The 23,210-nt window shown below is 40.2% G+C and overlaps 1 protein-coding gene across 5 annotated transcripts in view; it reads right to left on the reverse strand.

The window, feature by feature from the left end:
* Positions 1-3,765: 3,765 nt before the first annotated feature.
* ubr3 (ubiquitin protein ligase E3 component n-recognin 3) overlaps positions 3,766-23,210 on the reverse strand; it is a 34,472-nt gene continuing 15,027 nt past the window's right edge. For 4 of the 5 annotated variants that reach the window (XM_034562440.1, XM_034562443.1, XM_034562445.1 and 1 more), the window contains exons 25-39: positions 21,181-21,330; positions 20,759-20,892; positions 20,019-20,129; positions 19,320-19,520; positions 18,420-18,556; positions 15,228-15,313; positions 12,177-12,282; positions 10,350-10,450; positions 9,163-9,293; positions 7,171-7,278; positions 6,800-6,925; positions 6,362-6,541; positions 5,484-5,693; positions 5,144-5,283; positions 3,766-4,813 (exon numbers count right to left, since the gene is read on the reverse strand). In XM_034562440.1, coding sequence (XP_034418331.1) covers positions 4,696-4,813; positions 5,144-5,283; positions 5,484-5,693; positions 6,362-6,541; positions 6,800-6,925; positions 7,171-7,278; positions 9,163-9,293; positions 10,350-10,450; positions 12,177-12,282; positions 15,228-15,313; positions 18,420-18,556; positions 19,320-19,520; positions 20,019-20,129; positions 20,759-20,892; positions 21,181-21,330 — 2,039 coding nt within the window. In that variant the 3' untranslated portion in view covers positions 3,766-4,695. The remainder of the gene's footprint in view (positions 4,814-5,143; positions 5,284-5,483; positions 5,694-6,361; positions 6,542-6,799; positions 6,926-7,170; positions 7,279-9,162; positions 9,294-10,349; positions 10,451-12,176; positions 12,283-15,227; positions 15,314-18,419; positions 18,557-19,319; positions 19,521-20,018; positions 20,130-20,758; positions 20,893-21,180; positions 21,331-23,210) is intronic. The other variant, XM_034562442.1, reaches the window with a different exon arrangement.

The following is a 23,210-nucleotide window of genomic DNA, read 5'->3' on the forward strand; positions in this document are numbered from 1 at the left end:
GAGAACAACATTTAGGGTTTCGCTTTGTTTGTAGACAGAAAATGTCTTTGTGGATGAGAACTAAAGTTGAGTAAATCTGATTAATTTGGGAACAGGCGTTTGGTTATGTGTTGCTTTGTGATGATAGTAAATGCAGATGCTTCTTGTGCATAATTATATGCCTCCCCAACATCTGCATACTTCCAAGTATCAGTGATTGTTGGAGGTGGTACCAGCTTTAGATGAAGTGAACAGCTGCAGCACAGGGGCCCGTCTTTGTTACCAGAAAGTAAAAGTGAGTAATCTAATGTTCTGCTTCCATCAAACTCGCACAATCCTACCCTCTCTGGTAAAGCCTTGCAGGAACTCAAATTGGTAAACCCTTTGGTAAGTCTTTGGAGAGGGAAAAAAAACTCTGGACTATAATCCCTTTTAAGGGGATATGAGGAGGCTTTGCAGTAAACCTTCACGAGCCACGAGCCAGGCTGAAAGCACTGTGCCCTTGTTCTCACCCTGGACCACCAAAGCCTCATACGACCAGAAACAAAGAGCTTTTTTTGTGTGTGGTTTAATTCCCCCTAAACTCAGCAATCCACCTGCATAATTAGCAATCTCCAAAAGACAACTTTGAAGACACAAACCATCAATCTAATTAACAATAAGCCAATATCGTCATTAAAGTAAACAATCTATAAAGCTAAACCACTGTCAGAAAATGAATCTCTGGCATCTACTCACAAATATCACAGCTGTTGTAACAGCGACTGCAACATGATGCGCTGCAATACTGTACGGGGAAATACTGTAAATGCAGCAAAACTATTATATTATTTCTAGACATGTATTTTATCACTAAACTGTAGCATCATTCCAACAAAATGGAGAATTATAACTCCATGTGTCAGTATTTTAAGATTGCTTTGGCCCTGGTTTGACTTCTGTAAACACTAAATCCGATGCTCAGTCCTCAGAATATACAGCCACCTCATATCTTATTCCAAAGTGTACAGATGCAACAGAAACAACAGTTATTGTTAAAAGTGTACGTTACAGTCGTGTAAATTGTGGTTTAACATTATGTTTTCCAGAATTACATAATCACTGTAGCTTTATGGATTGAGATATGTAATGTTTGATGTCTTAAAAGAGAAGTAACTATGTTGTGATATCGAACCGAAAAACAAAAATATAATAACAATCATAATATTTACCTTAAAAAACTTAAGGCTTTCAGTCAAGTTTGACTGTTGACTTTATTATGTATATTTAGACCAATGCAGCACACTTGATCATTTTAATATAGCACAAAAAAACCGACATAATTTGAGATACTGACTTTTGGAGGAATGGCAGTCATTTTCTAATTGCTACGGTCATGACAAATTGACTATTGCGAAAGGTTTTGATCAGTTCATGTTTGACATTATTTCATAAGGCACATTTTTTTTTGCAAAACTTACAAACCGTTTTGATTTGTTGTTAAACTTACTATGCAATGTATTATCATATTTGATAGCCTACCGATGTTTTCATTTTGTTTGCCTGAGATTTTGAGGTGAATATTACTTTTGAAGAAATACATTTGTTCTTCAGTTTTGAAAATTAAATGCAATTCTGGTGGGAAAACGGAGCCAACGCAACTCAAAAAAATTATTTTCTCATTTATTTTTCACAATTATTTAGAGATTACGATTTGCTCAACAAAGCAGTGAATAGTCGACGAACACCACTGTGTGCGCAGTAGCACCATCAACAGTCATTAATCCAGTTGACCGCGTAGACCTGCGCACGTTCTGCAGGCCTACTGATGAGGAAGCGACTCCTACCTCGAGTACGCAGCCTCCGGATTTCCATCTCTACAATCTGCAAGACAGGGGAAAGTGTTTCAGACATCAGCTGATTGCTGCTCAATCTTTGTATCCACTTGTGTCCACCGGGGCAGTCCTACACAAACCAGAGTGTTACTGGCTTCTTCTCTGCCTGCAGCTTACCGTCCATAGCAACATGTCCGAACTGATTTCCCTGTTTACCCAGCGAGGGGGTTTTAATTATTAACAGTATAGACATTTGAGCATGTTGTTCTGCAGACCGGAAGCTCTTCGCGGACCAACATCTACTTCAATAGTCTATTCATGCAGTCTGGGCCGGAAGTGCACCTACCTGGACAGGTGAGCGAGGGAAGGTCCCGTGATGCTGGCCGCAGCACGAGCTCGAGCACCATGCATCTCGCCGCATGAATGTTGCCCCACATTCTCGGTGGTTCAGCCCGGATACAATTCCTCGTCTGGTTAATACTAGATTTGTTTTCTTCTTTTCTTTTAGCCTAATTGGCAGAAAAGAGAGGCTTTGTGTGGCCGATGGTCATTAACCAGAGGGCCTCCCTTGTTTATGAAACGTCGACCCAGTTACCCTCAACGTGCTCAGTCACGTGGCAATCAAAGGTCTTTCTGGTGCTCTGAAACAGGCAGTTGGATGAACACTTTATTCAGATATCCCCGATACACTAAGCTGTGAGTAATTGTATGATACATTTCCTCGAATTTATGTATTTTTCCTGCAAAGGCCAACCCATTAACAATTAGGATACACTGAAAATAATTAAATTATCTCAGTAGTGTGCACTGATGCATCTGCTCAGTTGCATTTTGAGAATATCTAGCAGCTTTTGTATTCTTGTATAAAAGGTCACAGGATTCATCTGTGGAGGTTATGATCTGATGAGCTCCAGTGAACTGAGACCCCTGCTGGACACAGTTTGGAGGTGGAGGTCTGAATGCAACCACATTTCCTCACTACAGTTCACATCGGTGGATTGAGACCAAAGAATGGTCGTTGCACAAGGTAATGATTGTGTTTTCTGCAGCAAAGACGATAGCAGTGGCATGAGGTTCCAGTTTTTCATCCGTCTAGTCTACTCATGTCAGTCAGATTTCACAAATTACTTCAATACACCCGTTAGAAATTATTCTTAAGTCGTGTAGATACCGAATGATAGTATTATTTTACTTATTACTTTGACGTAACCGATACCGGTGTACAGAAATGGTAGAGAAAGTCGGTAGTCGTGTAGTGCTCAAAAATTGGCAACAGAAAACAAAAAGCGCCACAAATCAGTGTGTTTATATTTTATTCACATATGTTACATTTTGCATTAAATGTCCAAGTCATACTTTCTGGTCAAACTCAGAACGTTTGAGTCAGCACCTACAGTAATGTACTGTATTCTCTCTTCATTCATACAGGAGAACACACAAGAGCTTTCAGTTACAATTTACACCCATTACTTATTGGCTATTTGGTTGCGGTCATTTACAAAGTGGGTACTGCAAAATAAAGAAGAGAGGAGAAACTCAGTAAACAGAATGCATGAATTCAAGAGGAAGGTTTTTCAAGTGTTTACTTGTTGTCCTTAAAGATCCCTCGATGCAGCACAATGTGGCCCAGCAATTCCAAATCAGACGTCATCGATATCAGCAGTGTGCTGTTCATCACTCGAAAAAATTAACGTTGCAGGCACAGCTGGATACATTTCCTCTCTTCCAGGACAAAAAATGATAATCAAAATATTAGGTAGCTAACTTAACGAATGGTGGCTTAAAGGATGTCATGCACAATGTACTCAAATCTGATAATCTTGTTATGTTGGAATGCAACTATAAATCACAACTAGATGATGCACGAGTAAGGGATGATCACAACAAACGCTCTGTACTGCAGTTAGGACTCAATCAAAAGCATAAAATGGCTACTTAAATTAGTTTGACTTCAAGTTTTTGTCGAGCAATGACAATGAATTGATCATTCATTGACAGGTTGTAGCTTTAGCTGTGTTAGAGTCGTCATTTGTGTTGCGATTGGGCCGGACACCAAGATCTGTAGTGGGCGCAATGAGGTGACCGCATACCTCCTTAAACATTAAAGTGAGTTTGAGTCAACATTCCAAGCCATCTCCAATAAACTCAAAGCACAGACTTAGAAAAAAGAAGGAAAAAAATTTCACAAAAGTTAAAATTACTTACTTGAACAATGAGCAGCAGCATTTATTTAAATATCTAAAACGTATTTTAAACAGCAAACACAAAAGAAATTCCTGAGGATGGATTGCAACTAGACCCATAAAAAGAGCCTTTGCTTGTTTGCAAAAAAACTCTAGTGTGTTGATGGGTGGACTTGTCCTGCCTCCCCTCACATGTCAGCAGATAATGAGTGCACATTGCAATAACATCGCTACACTCATCAGGAGCCTGAAACTCATGCCAGCACGGCAGAGCACATTTTGATAAATAAAAAGGGATATGCATTAACAGAATTGTAAATGGTGCAAAAAGTAATCAAACTTTGCAGGGACATTCAGCACTTGATTTCTTTTTTTTAAACCCGAATAAATACAAAGGGCTTCAAAACCCTGTTCCACACCAATTTAATTTCTGGGCAAAGTTGTGCTTTTTTAATTTTTTTTTACTTTGACCAAATTTAGTTTTTTTTTCTATTGAAACCCACACAATAAATCACTTAAACACACACACGCACGTGTTAATCTTTAGGCATGATTGTACACCAAACTTCACATAAACCAAGGCTGTGGCAGCAATACCCTCACTGGGATGTTTGTGTTTATCACGTTAAAAGTTCCCAAATATTTTGATCGAGGCAGACGCATAAAAAAAAGAAAGAAGAAAATCCTCCATCACACGTTGCTGTTATTAAATGGACTTATTAGAGTCCATTATAGTGAGGGCCCCAGCGCTTATTGATGTGATCAAAGGTGTGTGAACCCCACTGTTGCTCCAACACTCGATACCTCTCTGCACACAAGAAGAGAGGCTTGCCCCGGCTGGAGAAAAGACAGAGGGGAAAATAAGTGTGAGAAGTGTTAAAAAATGTGCCCCAATTCCATACTAGATCCTAATTCAAGCAAGATGTTGCGAAAACTGTGCGTTTGTTCTTGAAAACATAAAAGTATTAAAAAAAAAAAATTCTGTATGCAAGAAATCATGATGTTATAAGAACTCATGTTATTTGTAGTGTGCCATTTCTATACACCATTGTCCCACAATGCAAAGCAGAAGAAAAAAACTACAGAATTATGAAAATGATTTAACTGTATAAAGTAACCTGCATAATAATGTGTGGCAGTTATGACCGAGGGTGTGATGAGCCGTACCGTAGATCGCGGTCCTCCTCTCCGTGGGCATCAAGGTAAACAGAACCCCACAGGCAGAAACGATGGCCACGGATGATGATGATGACCGAGGCATTTATCAGGAGGAAGATGCCTGTAGCTGCCCCACAATGCTGGGAGTGCTGTCAAAGAAAAAGATTTTTTTTTTTTAAATCATCAGGACACAGTCAAACTGCTATGTAAATTAATCTTGCAATGAGGTATACAATTATTAATTGTGTTAAACCTATAAATTAGGTTGGGTTGGCATTCACATGGAGTAGAAAGAAGAAGGAAAAAAGAGAACAATATGGCCTTGAATTTGAAGCCCTAAGGAACTTACCAGAACACATTCACAGATGCCCTGCTGTTTGCAGCACACGCCTTTGAGGCAGACGAAGGCGCCACAAACAAGGCAGAGAGCGGGGTCTTTCGGCACCTTTTTGCAGGCGGTGCAGGCCTTCCTGTGATAGTACTGGAAGATGATATTGTAGTTGTCGGGTAGCTGGAGAAGGCGGGGGGCGGTCCACTGAGGTTCCTGGACAAGCAAGGTCTTCAGAGGAGAAGAAAAACAACACTGAAATCAGGCCCTAAATATATTGTGCACTGCATTTAATAAATGTTATCTCTAACCTCTTCCACAAACTCTCAATAAAGATACTGGCTTCTTACAAGAGATGCATTTTCTAAAACAGAAAAATCTGACTTGCTGTCAACCTGCACCAAATACAATCAATTCACCAAGTCTAAACCAATGTCCTTCGGCTAGACGATGTCATAATAAATAACATCCTTTGTTGAGTATTGGCAACCTAAATTGACATGCAAGACACTCTACATGTTCACAAAATGACGAACACCATTCAAGGATACTGAAATACTGGCGGACGTGGGCATAAGACACATGGCTGGTTATGCCAGTCATTCTCCTCAGAGACCCTTCACAGCTGTGGACCTTGTCAACCAAGGTTGAAACTAATTTCAAAGTGTCAATAGCACTTGAGGTACATGAGTAATTTACAGGACATCAAGTTCCACATACATGGTTTGAATATTGAATTGTACAAAGAGTATTCGCACTTTCTTTGACAACATGCTGATATTTTCTGAATTCAAACCTATGCTGCACAATGAAAACAGTATTAGATTGTGAAATAAAAAATGATGTGATATATAATATTTATTTTCTGCCCCTTTGGTCTGAAATTCACACACACATACCAATGACTGCTCAGCCTGCATCTGAGAGAGGCCTGTGACCTCAGCGCACCACTGAGTCACCAAGCCGAAGGCGCTGACCGCCCACCTCAGACATGAGCCACTGTGCACGATGTTGGCGGGCTGAGGGGCCGAGGGTAAGAGCCCCAAACACACAGCCAAGGACGTGAACTCCTCCTCCTCCTGAGAACACACAGAAGAAAACAGCTGGCGAGGTCACTCTTTTGTTTTCAACAACACCTTTGATTCATGAGTCAATTCAAGCGCGAGTCAACCGATGAGCCGTTTGTCGTGTGTCATGTATTGAGACGTCAAGCATGCTGGTTTCATGTCAACAACAATGGAGACAAGACGAGTAACAATATTGACCATTCTTGCTGCAAAGATACAATGGTAGGGTAGCGTCACAGCAGGTTGGATGATGTGTATTGTATAACATACCAGGCAGCCCGTTAGGTTGTCGCCGTAGAGGTGATGCTGCAGGAGGCATGAGAGGCGCAAGAAGGGCAGGCAGAACTGCTGGAGGCTGAACTCGATAGACTGTGGAGACCACACACCGGAGTTCAGCTGGAGAGGGAAATAACAGGCGCACTTGATCAATAACCAGCCAACAGCTTGCTGATAACACTGTGATAGATATCGCCGCTGGAGATTAGTGGAGACATTAGACCCCTGTTTTTCATGGTAATGGCCATTTCATTGTTCACAAGAAAAAGAAAAAGAGCGGCGCAAAGACCAGACTGAGGGGGAGAGGGAGCACCATCTTGAAGGCAATAACAATCTAAATCAAGCTAGTCATTTTAGTGCCTCACCATTGATGTTTCTTCAGTGTTCACCTTGTAGACACTCTTGTCCTTCGAGAGCTCACAGATAACGTGACTGAGCAGCACTTCAAAAGACGTCTCAGCATTTATAACATTCTGTGGCAGAAAAGCAAAACATCGACGATATGAAATCAAACATTTAACAACAGTTGCACTTCAATCTATCAATTTCACATTTTAACTGAATTAAGGGGGAGAATATTAAACCAAAGTATTTCGTCGCCGTCTATAAAAATAATTTTAAATAAAACTCCATATTGGTGCAGTCCCTCCAAACGCTTGATCTATGTATGAAAAAAGCCTTTCATCTATTAGGAGGAGGATGGAAAACCCCCGGTACACCTGGAAAATTAGGTATTAAAGTGAACTCAGACTTCTGAAACCATGACAAATATTAGCAGTCTAAATTAGCCCTTCTTGTAAGGCATGCACCACATATTTATTGAGTCACTTAGTGGCCCCTTTGAATGATTTCACAGATGGACACCTGCTGTTTCCTGCAGACAACATTTATCATAGACCACAGGAAATCCAAAATGAATGAGACAACCACATGACACTTAACCAAGTTCAAAGACACATAGAAGGAATACAAATGGTCATGACCTTATCAATCTATTGTCAGAGTATAAGAATGTCACAATATAAATATAAATATATATATATATATATATATATATATATATATATATATATTGAAAATGAGAATGCTTCACTTGTGCATCTTCCTTCCTGGTATAAAATGTGCACAGTAAAATATAATGAAAATAAGCAACGGGCAATAAGTCTTTCCGTATAATATAATATCTGATAAGTGGTTGAGTCATTACTGAATGCTTGTTCTGATAAAAATTCAATGGGTTTGGCTAGTATTTTATATAGAGGAAAATGCTGCATGCATTTATCCAGCTGGAGGTGGTAGAATATAAAACAGCAGTCTTATCTAGGCTGCTGTACTTTGTCATAGATTTATAGGCTAGGAATATAAAATCCATGGATTTCCTCCCTCTAGGCTTTGATCTTTGTTCAGACTGCATCTTCTTTAAACAACTTAAATTTAATTACAATGGCGTTCAACCAAATATGGATGCCATCCTCATTGTGGATTTGAAATCCACCTTAATAGCAGCTTGTGAACGCTTGGGACTGCTGTTGATGACAATGTAGGCGGAAGATACGAATCCAACCCTCCATTATGGATGGAAACACCCAAAGAGGAGGGTTTCAGCTATTTGTCTTTTGACATTCAAGCCAGCTACTCGCAAATACAGATTTAATAGACTAAAGACAGATAGCCCATTAATGCAATACTCTCCAGCAATCACACCTTCCGAGATAATGAAGATCGACTGTTTAACTCATGTAAATGAAACCGAAAGGGGCTCAATTCATCTCAATACTAAGTCATACGCAATGATTTACTGTCATAGACTCGTTCTGGAAACGATCAGAGGACACAGCTGGTTCAACAAGCAGGGGATACAAGTAGACTTTCAACACCCTTTAAAAATGTTGCCCAGCAGGGTTAAAACTGCACAGAGAGCTGAAAATAGTTCTCCTGACGCACTATTAAAGCAGTTCTAAAAAGGTTTTATTCTGCTGGGCTGTGCCATTATCTTTACAGTATGACCTTCTTATTAAAAAATGTTTCAGTTAAGTTTAACAAACAGATTAGAGATATAAGAGATGTACCGACTACGGAGACCCATGGGGGCAATCTACACAAGAAGCAAAAAGGAAAACCAACAAACCAACCACAAGAAATAATTACAAGCCCAATAAAAGAGAATAAATATGAATACAAATTAAGTAATGGTCAGCATATAGCATCACTATCAGCACGGTCTCAATCACAGGTCTACATCATTTAGGAAGAAGAAAGAAAAGGAAAAAGGCATACTCTATGCGCGACACTGGAAAATAAGGTGAATACATTTTCGCACCAGCATGTCATTATGAATCAGGCTCATGTGACCTCACTTTCACCTTCTTGAGTGCTCCAGATGTGCTCCAGGCCTGCCTTTCTTCTGGGCTGAACTTGGCTGAGACTGCAGCCACAGCCTGGGTGAACTGCAGGTTGTACAGCATCTTCACCACACAGATAAAGTGCTCTACACAGGGAGAAAAGGTGACACTGATTATACAAACCAAGCCACATGAAAATATAAACAGAAGTGGAGAAGCACAATTTACACAGATTAATTAAGACTGAATTAATGTATTATAAATTAACGCATAAGATTACTTGAATATGTGAAGTGTAAAAGATCTTCCAGCATAAAAAAAGGCGGCTAGCAGCTATTCACAGGGCCGTTGTATTTCTCAGTTCTGCATAGAGAGCCTCACTGAACAGTAGATAAGTGCAGGATAATTAGCAGAGTGTTTCAGGAGGAAAATGTAGGCTGAAGGATATTTAAGTTTGGTTTAAAAGTACAGTCTTCTCCAGAAAAGTGCTACTGACAGCTCCACAGTGCTGCTCACAAAAACTGTTAGAGCAGACTTAAAAGGTCGAACAAAAAAAAAAATGGAGGCCATCCCTTTTTAGCAATTAAGTGCAAAAGACCCCTCAGGGACTGATCATGCCTCAACCTCTCTATTTCTCAAAAGGAAGAAGAAAAAAAGAGCCTGTAACAATGATATGCTACGTGCTGTGAAACACCACCCTTGAGAACAATCCTTAACAAATTATAATTCATGATTTTAACTCAAATCTTAAACTTCTTCAACCCAAAGCTGCAATTTCCAATAAAGTCACTTTTAAACAATTATACCATAAACAAATCTTCCTTGCTGCTGGTCAATCTATTTCTGTCATCAAAGAAATGATCTTCCTGCTGCGACACTTCTCTCGTTAAACAAGCCCCGCCGTGTGCCAGGTCTTTGGGTGGCCTTCCGCCTTTTCTAGTGAAGTACCAACATAGAGGAGATGAGGCGACAAGCCACAGATGAAGGGCACACGAAGGAGGTGCAGCCCTCCCATCACCAGGGTCGAGTCTCTGATCCTCATGGCCAAATAACGGCAACAGGAGCATAGATAAGAGACGTGAAATGCTTCTTTCCAGCACTCCGCACTGATTACTACAGATAATGGGGCTGCCCTTGTGGAGCAGCCACTGAGACACTCACTACTCTCTTGCAGCCTCGTGATGCAGACATGGGAGCTGTACCTTTGCGTAGAGGCTGTGGCATTGTTAGCACAAAGATAATCAGGAGGGATGGGACATCTCGAAACAGCATGGGTACCTCAGGTCTCTCTTCATCAAAGCCACTGCAAAACGTACAAAAGAGGATTCAAAGGAGTCAAAAAGCTATTGTGATGGCGGAAAGAAAACAAGAAATACATGCATTTATTTCATGAACTAAAACCAATATGGCCATGCAAAAATACAAGTACGCTCTTCAATTACACAGCCATTATAAATATGATTAATATTGGCTGTGCTACTTTTTACGTGAGCCCCTTTCAGAGATGCAACTAATTACGTTAATGTGATGATAATTTAATATGTTGTCTACTCTGTCTCCCTCTCAAATATCATGTGAGCATTGTCTCTTTCTGTGAATGTCCTATTGTGTGAATAAAGCACTCAGAAACATTCAGAATCCTAAAAAGCCCTCACTTGAAATGCTTGATTACGGCTCCGATGTATTGAGTTTTCTGAAAAGGACTTTAAAAAAAAAAAGAAGGTATGCCAGCAAAGGTCTTGGATCGTTTTAAATTTGCTAAACAAATACATGGCATGAAAAGAGCCGTTCCTTGCAGTCCCCAACCAACTTCCTTAATGTAGCCCTGGTTACATTTTCACATTGTGTGCCATCTCCATTTAAATGTCTTCTTGTTCTGTTGACAATTTAGTGAGGTTCCAATCTCTACTCTACTCTACTCTACTCTACTCTACTCTACTCTACTCTACTCTACTCTACTCTACTCTACTCTACTCTACTCTACTCTAGAAAGGCCTTGGGGGGCTTTGAATGAGAGGAACTGCACTAAAAGAATAATACCTTCCATTACCAAAGCACTCACCAGTTAATTCCACTGTGCATTGGAGGAAAGCCTTAGAGGACAGAGTGCTCAACCCTGCCAAGACCAGTGCATACACACTGTATTTGCACACTGTAAAACCTTGATACATACGTCTTTGGTTTATCCAACAGAAATAAGGCAAGAGCAATGTTTGGATATATGTAGAAACAGTTCTCTTTGTCCTATTTAACTAGGCTATATCAGGTTGACTGCCTAAGGGTGTCAATGAAAGTGCTCCCTCCTGAAATCCTATCAAAGTATTTTTAACCACCAAATGGCTCCTCTGAGCATACTGTATGGCTGCGAGTCCTTTCATAGTAACAGGTGTAGCAGCTGTCTAACTACACTAACGGGGAGGAAAGGTTGTTCAAGCTCATCTTGGATTGTTAAGTGCTGCCAGGAGCCTTTTTTTCTTCTTCCTTTTTTTTTTTTACACACACACCATCAATTCAGACGTCCAAACACATTTGTGCATGAAACAACATGTACTGACAGACAGTAGCAATTCAAGATAGAAAAAGAAAGTGTGCGAGGTAGAAACTATTTCTTTTGTGTTTTGTTAAATGCAGGTTTCTGTTGACGCTAGGTGGACAGCTGGGAGCTGAGACGCCGTGACGGCATGGTGTTGTTGTGGTGCAGTTGTTCTCAGTACAGTGAATTTGACAGGGTCGTTTTGCTCTCTGTGGAGTGCCCGGTAATTTGCCAGATGCAGCAATTATTGGTATCTATGGAAACCACAAATGGTCCCTTTTCTGTTTTTAGCTCCTCTTTGTGTGGAGGAAAAGCTGCTGGGGGCCGGACAAAATGGTGGCATTTAGAGAGGGGATAAAGTGGCCCTTTGATTGAATGTTTATGTGAGGAAGGAAAAGTGTGAGGGGAAATTAGAGACTGGGGGAGTATGAAAAATGTATGACCAGATTTATAGATTTACTGTTCGCAGAGGTACTTTAGAGAGAAAGTCACTCACTCTGCCTCTCTGACTTGTGTAACCTGAGTCAGCTTAGTCCAGGGGTTGTAGGCTGAATCAATGCTGTACAGCCGCATGTGCATGGCCAGCACGTGGAACAGCTGATCTGAAAGAAAGGAGGAAAAACAAAAGACACATCATTGTCATGTTCCAGACAAGTCTTACAAGACCAAAACCAGCAAGTGTCTGTTTATCTCAGTGTCCATTGTCGCGCACCAGCAGCAAACCAGTGTTGATCAAATGATGAGAGCAGTCGACTAGAACGGACTGCAGGCTGATGGTTTGGCTCAGATAAAACCAGGTCAGGCCGGATGACTACATGGTAGTGCTTGATAGCCTTGAGCAAATCTTTGGTCAGGTCACACCTGTTCATTGTGAAACTAATAGAACATGAGACTCCCTGCACACACACACACACACAAAAAATTGTCTTTGTCCAGAGCAAACCTGTAACAAAATATACGACGTTACAGCAAACCGCAACCTGGGCAAAAAGCAGGAGGTCATTTTAGATGTTAAGTAATCAAACCAATCCAAATTGAAGACATGTCCTTGTCTTTCTTATTAGTCTTAAAAAAAATCTATTGTTATTATGAACTCAATCCAAGTCCTCTAAAAGACATAATTTACAACAGCATAAGGGCAAGAGATATAAATCACATATGAACCGTGCTTGAAACCAGCGCCACTAAACTAACTCGTCAACCTTCTGTAAAGCCAAACATCTTTTCAATAAGCAACACTAATCCTATTTGATTTAGTTTTACAGGGAATTATGATGCTGTAATGCAGCAAAGTGCTTCAAATAATCAGCTGTGCAATTTGACTTTTGTGAACTGGCAATACTTGGAGCAACACTGCCCTCCACAGGGGAACAAAGATACAACATAAAGAAAGCAAAGTGGCAGTCCTTTGTTGCATCCCATTTGTCCTCACGACGGCTCGTTTCCTCTCTGCCCTCACTACCACCCAGGATTTACCTGGATGAAGGACGGGAGATATAGGAAGTGAGATATAGGAACTGAGATGTGAATAAAATGCATGTCATAAAATTGCAGCATGTATACAGGCTTATTCCAAACTTCCGGTCCAATATGGGGATCACAGTTGTAGCCAAGCCAATTTAAATTGAAGTAGAAAAAAAAAGTCAAATATACCCCTTATCCCCATTATTAGCAGCTATAGATAGATTCCCATTGCCAGTATAGATGAGTATGCCCTTCTGTTTTCTTTCCCCAGTACGTTCAACGTCACAAACGGACCGGAAAACAGGGTTAGTAAGCAGTTGAAATGTTTTATGTTGTGGGAGCTGTGCGGTGGCTTTAAGGAGCACATATAACAGAATAACTTCTCACATCTAAATCTGCTAATTAAAGGGTTATTTCAACCAAACCTAGAGTTGGTTACTGTTGGCAGATAAAGATGTTTTGATCAGTTACAGTATATGTTGTCCGTCCAGTTTGAATGTAGTGTGTTATGACAATCAGCCAGATAACATCACTGCTGTGTGGCTGGAGTCTGGTGGCTTTGAGGAGAGCATATTAATTGCATGTTTTGTGCATAAAGGAATTATAATAATCCCTGTTGACTTTATTTATTCTACATTCACTTCAACATGCATCATGTAGAATTGTGCATCCACCAGGGTGACATGTTCTTTATTACTGCGATCGGAGCAGATAAATACTTGTGACTACTGCCGAGTCACTTGTCCCAGGAATGAATGCTGATTGCAACCTTTCCCACAAAAGATAAGATGTTAGGAGGTGTTAGTGGGTTTTTTGTCCACTAGGAAAGTGGAAATAGAGGCGCATTCTCAGATAGACCTGTGTTGTAACCTTTTATAAAATGGTTTTCACATTGCCAAGTTTGATTTTACAAAGTTGCTATAATGTCATATCAACCACACAAAACATAGGGGGGTTAAATATTACAAATACAGCTGTCAGCACTCACCCAAGTACTGCAAGCCTGCACAACTGAGAGCAACACGTTCAACAGCAGCCACATAGTCCTCAAGATTAATTCAAATGTTTGCAGTTAAGTAAACCAAGGACATGCTATTTGGAGGCTGATTCTCCAGAGTGGATTTAGCCCATTTCAAGGGAATTGCAGGCAGCTTGCCCCGTGGTCCATCGTATCCTCATCACTTGAACTGAAGCAGTGCCTCCTGGGAAACAGGCTTAGGAACCCCATGAGCTCTCGGTTAGCACACGTCTGCCGTTTTCCTTCAAATCCATTTCCCCAAGAAGAACGAACACTAATGTAGTGCAACTGAGTAAATGTGGCCGTCAGCATGGCGACATGGTTAATGTAGCTCAAAAATGGCTCTTTTCAGCCACTCAAGGATGACAGGCCATTTCAGTGCAGCAGCCCCAACTTTCGGTGAATAATTAAAAAAAACAGAAAATAGGGTGTAGTTTGTACAACAAACTTATTTCTGACACTTTCATATACACTTTCTATTGCATGATCCCAGCCTGCATCCAAACATTTATGGTCGCGGTTGATGTTCGGCTTTGAGGAACTAAGATCACAGTTTTCATCCCCTCTACACAAACTAAAACAGTACTTGGCCCATTTGTCTGCTTCAATAACCCTGACTGCTCCCAGCAGCTCACCTGGGACAGCGTCTCTCCTTGCCTGCTGTTGCTAATCGACTATTTGTTTGTTTCTTTTTCTTTTAATGGTTTAGATGTTCAACGGAGAAAAGGGTTTGATCAGAAAGTCAGAAACGTTATTACACAGAGGCTCATGGGAAATGTTGTAGCCATCCGCAAAAACACTTCACTATAATTGCCAACATAACCATCTGACATAGCACATCATTAAACTACCATTATATTCAAACGGCAGCAAAAACACTGCAGGTCACTGAAAACTAACAGAAAAGTAAAGAGATCAGCATGAATTTTTTTTAAAAAGGGACCACAAAGGTATTCCCCCTTAAACACATCAGACTTAACACATTGCATATGAGCAAACGTATAAGACTCAGAGGAGATAATGTATGGTGAGATATCAAAGATGAAGAGGTTTAGGAGTACTCACTGAGACATGAGCGTTTGGCGGATGCACTGGCCCCTCCAGAACATAAATTTCCTCCCCGGTGCACAAGTTCCAGTTCCAGGTTGGTCCTAAGGAGACAGAGCGATGACTTTTGTTAGGGAGCATATGACAACAGTTCAACAAGTGCATACATATAAAAAACACACACACACACAAACCAACCCCACCATTATTGTCAAGCATAACACTAAAAAGGTATACTATAGCTTGAAGTGCAGAGCACCAACCCTCTCCATGTCAAAAAGATTACTACATGTTTGCAAGAAAATTCTATTTATGGAGTATATTTCACGATGAGTAAAGGTGGGGTTCAAACACCACCCCATCCAGGGACAGTTTAGAACAGACGTTCACCGCAGACATAAATCAGACGTGCAAGAGAACAAGGATTCAGTTGTGTTGGTCACTAGAGATTACTATGGTTACATGAACTGGTTTCTCTAAAGCTTAATATTTGCCATCACCTATTATTTTCACTTCAAATTAGTTATACTACATATCATAGATATAGATGTTTATGTATTAGTTTATTTATTTGTGAGGGAGTGGATAAAGGTATTGGTATAAATGTGTGTCATCATATTCAGCTTTTGGTTACGTAGCCTGCCTTTTTTTTACCAGTTTGATTAGGAAGATGAAAGACGCTGCCTAGTCGAGCCATTTGCTGCGCCCGTTTTAAAAGCAGCAATTCTGTATCAAGTAAATGACAGCTTTCCAAGACTGATTTTACACAAGCTGAACTATTAGCATAAAAGCTGTTTCAACCACAGTTCATGCATAATCCCCAATGTGCATTTCCCATGCATATCCAAACACATTTCACTCCTGAATCTTAATTCCCCAATACCAAAACAGTGAAAAAATAAACTAAAAGCTCTAACAAAGTACATAGATGGTGGAAACAGATAGGTATTATTAAAATAAGACTGATCTGGGCCCGTTTTCATCTCGCCACTGGCCATTTCTTTCTATAGGCCAGGGAGGCGGGGGCAAATCCTTGGGTTTCCTGGGAGAAAAAGCAATTTCACATAGATAATGCAGCCACGGTGAAGCTCCATCTGGCTTTTGCTGATAAGAGTGGCCCTGTGACAAAGGAATGTTCCACTCCTCAGGCAATTTGCGCTGTTCATTGAACTTCAGAGAGCCAACAGGCACCCAGACACACTTAGGGGATCTTTCTGTTCAGGGTGGAGTGCTGAGGGAACCACAGCGCTGGGTGGGCAAAAGGTCTGGATGGTTGTGCTCCAGGAAGGGACGTAAGAAGAAGAAGAAGTAAGAGACTCCAAGGTGAACTGAAGGCCAGCCAATTCTCTGACCTGTGACTAGCTTGTTGAGAAGATACATATACCTGAGAAAGGACTGTAATTGGTTTTCAAGATTACGTTTCTGGCCTTTTCGGTGGGGGGAGGGTGACATGCCAAAATGAAAGTGGGACATCGGAGTTGCGTCATAGAGTATGCGTCTTAGACCAATAGCTCAGCCCCAAGATGCTCCACAAAGATGTAATATATAAAAAGAGCTGTGTGAAGGACCACTTAAAAGACCAGTTGTCCTTAAATTCATTCAGCGGAGGCGAAATAAATCCATACTCAGTCAGACCTAATAAGTGAAAATAGCGCAAGCGTCAATACTATTTTACTGCAGCCTACAACGACAAAGCTGCTAAGGCTACTTTAGAAGGGTGTTGTTCTTGTTCAACACTTCCAGGACCAATGCAGCAGCATAATAACAAGTATGAAGAAAAGACGACACCTTCACAGACCACTGAACGAGTTGGGAACCCAAAGCAATCAATAGATTTAGTGCTATGCAACAACTGCAGTATTGAATTTCAGTTCAATTTCAAGGCACCTTTCTGGATTAAAATGCAAAGTAAGACTGACACTGAGAGGACACTACTGTCTTTTTGCTTGGACAATCATTGTTATTCAAGCTGAGGAACTGGAATTAAGAGAGAAGCGAAAGAGCAGGCAGACATTCGGCTCGCTGGTCTCAACTGTCTGTTGTGTGCAAGCATCTGTGTAAAACTGGGAGGTGGTGCAGAAAAAGGACCGCAGACAGAGGTCAGTAGACACAAAGACTCGCTAAGAGCCAACCCAATATGACCAAGTCTTTATTTTCTTTGATAAACTTCAGGTGCGTGGAATTAATTAGCCTGGATATAACTTGATTTTAGGTATTTTGTCAGATAGGATAAGTAACATGTTTTCTCTGCTTTTCAGTCACACTGCCCCCCCCCGAACCGGAGTTTAAACAAAGAAATAAAAATCGACTTCCGGAGGACCGAGGGGTTTTACCTTAATTTGTCATCAGACCAGATAGTGGAGAGGGTTGATATTTTATATTTCTTTGGCACCACCAAAGGCCAACTACAGCCATATAGTTAACAAGGACCAACAGAGGCTTCACTTTCTGCCCCAGTTTAGCAATTTTTTGCTTGACTGGGGAGGCGATGCTGCACTTCTACAGAGCGACTGTGGAGAGTCACAGTGGTGTACGGCAACACAACCGCCCTTGAGAGGGGACAGTTGGAAATAGTTGTACGTTCAGCATTTAAGATCATTGGCTGTGACCTTCTCCAGGTCTCCTCCAAATATGCCACACATATCAAACACAAGATGCAAAAGGTGATCGCTGACTCCTCCCCCTGCTTGTTTCCTCTTCAAACCCCTCGCCTCTGGAAGGGGATTGTACAGTTTCAGTTGTAAGACAGCATGAGGCTGTTCGATACTTTAACGACGCACAGGTAAATTCAGTAGTAGAACAAGCATCAACCATCATGTAGCAACACAAAGCACTTCAGGGTTATATCATGTCATCATACTATGTATATTTGAATGTATAACAATTACATTTATAACCCCACTTGAGTGATTACATGCCCTCCATCACCTCCAAGAACAACAAGTTGAGAATCACATTTAGTGTAAAAATGTACATAATCCTTGTTAACAAGGGTACTAAAATATACAGTATATTTATGTATGTGTTATATGGTTTCATACTTATTATTATTATTATTATTATTATATATTGACTTTTTCACTGTGTTTATTCTTATGCACCAACATGCAAAGACAAATTCTGTGTATGTGCAAATCTACTTGGCAATAAAACGGTCTAATTCTTCCATTAAATGAGTCCCATCTAAAGTCAGTGAAAGTCTGTCCTCACCTTGCCACAGAGTACATGAAGAGGAAATCATTGTCAGGGGAGCCAGGGTTCTTGCCATAGTCCATGTATTTCTTCTGCGTGGTATTCTTGACGTCTTTAATAACCAGCTCCATTTCTTTACTCAAGTTGGATTCGGTCTAAAAAAACAGAAAAGTTAAAGAGATTATTGCTTGAATACATTGAAACATTTGTATGTACCTTCACAAGAAAATGCACGATGTAGGAAACAGAGACTGACTTAGTATAAGTATAAGTCTAGTAAGAAGATTTTTAATCTCAATGAGGCTTTTCCTGGTGAAATAAATTTAAATAAATTTAAAAAATATATGACGTAAATACTGTATGTCCACAACCTTCTTGTGATGTCAAACAGTGTTATCAAACATATCCATCAGCAGGAGACTCGTTACAATGCATCTTTCCTTCCTTCTTCTTGTTCTTTATCCTCCCAATTACGCAGTTTAGGACATCCCAGTTTGGGATGTTCGATACAGTGAGCTTGTCGCATCAACATTTTCCAAATATCTGCCTTACAAAGACACTGCACACTGTAATACAGCAGCAAACAATCATCGGAATTGTCCATTTGTAACTTTCCCTTATGCAGTTTCCAGCTCTTCTGGACAAATAATGACATCCATCTCATAGATTTTGGGTTTTTACAGAATTGTGCCGCTGGTAGTTATTGACACGTCAGCTTGATGAATTCTCCGAAAGAAGAAAAGTCCCTTAAACAGAACAGCCCTGTTTACATTTGCATCAAAAGGTCACACACACGACAATTGGGAGTAGGCAGATTGTTTCTAGTAATTACAATCACTGTCTATGTTGCCAACAATGACACGAGTTGAAAATTCAGGATACTTTTAGTAAAACTCCTCGCATTATTGTAACACTTACTTGGAAAGAGCCAAGTTTCTCCTGAAGATCTTCCACCTCCTTGACAAGCACAAGCGTCTTCTTGTTTGTGGGCGTGTGCCAGGAACCAGCCTCTGTGCCCCGCCCGGGGCGGCAGGGAAGAACACTATTGGCAAACTGTCGACACAGTGGGCACGTAAATTCGCCTTTGTCAACGGAGAAACCCTGGAGGACCTGGTCATTCTGGAAAGACACATTCAAGTTTTTAGTTTAGGTTGGTACGGTCACATTTAACTTTAAAGAGACAAGTGGCACGGGACGTTTTATAAAAGGAAAACTTTTAGACTGAACTATCTCTAAAAATGTGACCCCAAATCTTTAGTCCATACAGCATCTACACAAGGAACAAACTAAACCAGTGGAACAAGGGCCCTGTTTTTATCAATTCTTAATTTAGTCCAAGTAATTGTATTGGTACTAACAAGAGCAACAATGATTCTATTGTTTTGCTGAAATGGTGTCTAACCAACGGTAAAAAAAAAAAAAAAGCAAAAGGTATTCAATTTCTTATCACAATAAACAGATGAGTAAGAAACTTCCCATATTTATGGAGCTCTCATGATTTTAGTATATTCACTCGACTCATGACATCTATAATTAATCAATTGTTATTGATACATTTCTGTCAAATACCTAGTGTAACTAGATGACTAATCATTTCATTTTCAAGTTTTCTCTTACCCTCAGAGACTCCATGTATGATTTGTGGCAATCTATATGCAAGGTGTGTCCACAGGTCTGAACGTAGACGCCCCCATCCCAACCTATTGACACCGACTGCAGACAAGAACTCTGCAGAAAAATCAAATCCATTAGGGCACGCAAACATGTCTTTGAACATTCAACCTCTTGGGCCTTTTGTATATATTGTGGTGCCGATAAATATATACATTTAAAAAAAATGTAATTAACTAACTACAATGAACACCCTATTGATGCGGTATTTTCAATTAAGCATTGTTTAACAGCCTATTAGACTTTTTATTAGATCATATCCAATTCAACTTGTGTAATCATTTTTGCTTTGGACTTATATTTCAAGCTAATCAATAGACAACGTTGGCATGAGAAACAAATGAAAGCAGCTCGGTAACAGCAATTTTCAATTAAACTTTTTAGTGATGACAATGATAATTATTTCTGGAAATTCTGCCTACTGGTATATGCATTTATATGCTACTGTTTGGATTCTATAACAAGGACCATCGAACATCCTACAGTCTTTAAAGAGACGTCAGCAGCTGCTTAAATTGCAGTATAAACTTAATGTCAAAAATCCAAAGACACAGAATGAAAGACTGTTCTTAGAGCTCTGAAGAGGTTATTTATATACCACAAATCTATATTTACAATCGTGCTCCAAGTGCTTTCAGCCTATTCCACTCCTGAATAAAGCTGCCAATATTTCCGGAGACACCTACATCTTTGAAGAACCGTTGCATGAGCGTGAGCCTGACATCATGGGCCACTCCACACGTGTCCGCAGCGTAGATGTGCTCTTCGTCACTAGTTGGTAGCTTCTTAGCCTCTTTGCTTTGGCAGCGGTGTCCGAGCACTGAAAGCCAATCACAGATGTCAGTTATGAATTATGATGCGGTGATGGTTAATCTGTCGAACGCATTCAGTATGTAAAAATATCAGAAAAAAAAGTGAACAACGACTATCACAATTCTCCAAATCAAAAAGGTGCCGTCAATAGGCGTTTTGGTTTAAAAGGCAAAATTACAAACACAGATTTAAAATGGTTGTTTAAGTTGTACTCCCTGTAAAAGAATGTGTCCTGTGTAGGTTATTAATTTCACCATCTGAGAATGAAAGGGGAGGATGCTGGGACATGCTGTACCTGAGGATGCTTGGAGGAGAACTACTAGGCCAGTGGGTCTATCTTCGGTGGACGGCCCGCTTTGGCCACAGATCACGCAGTCATAAAGAACCTCAGACTCCATCACTTCAGACGCTCCTAGGTCCATGGCTGCCTCAGTGTCAGGCGATTCTAGCACAAAAATAAATACAAATCTTAAGTTCGCAAAAGTTTCCTCTCAAAAATGTTCAACGTTATAAACATAAAAATGGGATACACTGCAACAGCTGAAGTCAATAATTACTAAATCATGAAAAAGCCCTTTTCTAGTGAATACTGAGAACGTATTCAGCGATCTGTAAGCATTTAAGCATCCAACTAAGTGAAAAACTAAAAAGGTAATGTTGTCTGAAAGGCCACATACCAGGCCAATATAGCACATTCAGTTACACAACACTGCTTTCTAATTTACACTGAAAATAACCAATTGTAAGAAAACACTTCCGACTTAGATGTTTTGGTGTAATTCCTATGGGTGGTTTCCTTACTACAGGCTGTCATGGGAAGAAGAATTACGTTGTATCCATCAATACTGGAAACAGACGTAAATTCACTCTTCATGATTGGCACAGTACTAGAAATTATTCACTCATGTGAAACTACTTTTAAATGTCAAGAACCGTGTTCAATTTGAGCAGTAAATATTGGGGACAAATGTCAAGCTGTGTAGGAAAATGATTTATTGCTTTTTGGAAGAATATGTTCTCAAGAGAGGTCACTGTGTTCCTGGGGAAATGAAAGAAGCATTAGATGTCAACACCACAGCTTTAGCTCCAGGCCAACCCAGTAACTGGAGTCCCCCCCGCCAAACGCACGAAAGGTAAGGCAACAAGGACACACTCAATGTTAGCGTGCTGCTGTTTGATGCTTCCTACAGAATACATGTGTGAACCCTTTTTAAAAGTACTGCACGCTCACGATAAAGTTGTAATTGTTCTTATGTAGGCCGGTTTTCGAAGAATGCGGCTTTGGTTAAGGATGACACTGATTATCTACTTTCAGATTGGTTTGGGATAACTTGTTCAGGTTTATTTCTACAAGTACAACATAAGAACTTGGATTCACCTCCATTTTCTTATAAAGGAAATTTGAATAACATTTCAGAAATATCTGAAAAGCTGGGCAAATAAAACTAAAACTAATTATTAACTGGGGAAATATTTAGGGAATTTTATTGACCCTTTAATACAGTTATAAAGAAACAATTATACATATCCAATATTTTATTTAATAATTTGCATTATATACTTATTTTGAATATGATTGATACAAAGTTTGAGTTGGCCGATATCTTTTTTCCAATTGAAAGATACTAATGGAATAGTTATGGCAATAGCTGGAATGTTTATGATAACATGGGTAATTAATAATTAATGTTTGATATTACATTTTATTAAATGTGTGAGGCATCATTCTGCATTCTGGCTTCAATTCACCACATGTGTCGACAATTTACACAGTCCCCAAACTGCTGTACGCATGGATCAGAGTTTCCATTCAGGTGCACAGTCTCCCATCAGGTTTGTTTTTTATAGATCACAACTTTCTGCATGGAAGTGGCGTATGCCTCTGTCAAGCCCTGTTCTGTACGTATGTAACATATTTAAAAGAGACCCCAAGAAGTTATGCGACATTAGAACAGACAGGGTTTTTTTTTTTTCTATCGGCAAACATCCACTTCCACTGCATTCGCTTGATTTAAATTGTTATCTTCCCATCCCATTTAAAATCATACTTTGCTACATGATGCAAAGCCAGTAGAGAGTTTGAAATGCAGCAAGGAAAGTTACCGCTCAGCAGGAAGTGTCCAGAGGAGGTCATCATACAGTCCTGCCGGGTCCGTTTGATCACAGCAGCCATTATTCATTCACTAACCATGATGTGTCACGGTGGGCCCTCGGAGTCCAACCCACTATTAGCGCCTTCATCCTACGTGCCCTCAGCCAACAGCCAACAGCCAACCACAATCCCACAGGAGCGCTCTTCTTTCAATTTCTACTAACAGGCCTGCA

Source organism: Cyclopterus lumpus, chromosome 21, assembly GCF_009769545.1.
Source record: "Cyclopterus lumpus isolate fCycLum1 chromosome 21, fCycLum1.pri, whole genome shotgun sequence".
NCBI lineage: Eukaryota > Metazoa > Chordata > Actinopteri > Perciformes > Cyclopteridae > Cyclopterus > Cyclopterus lumpus.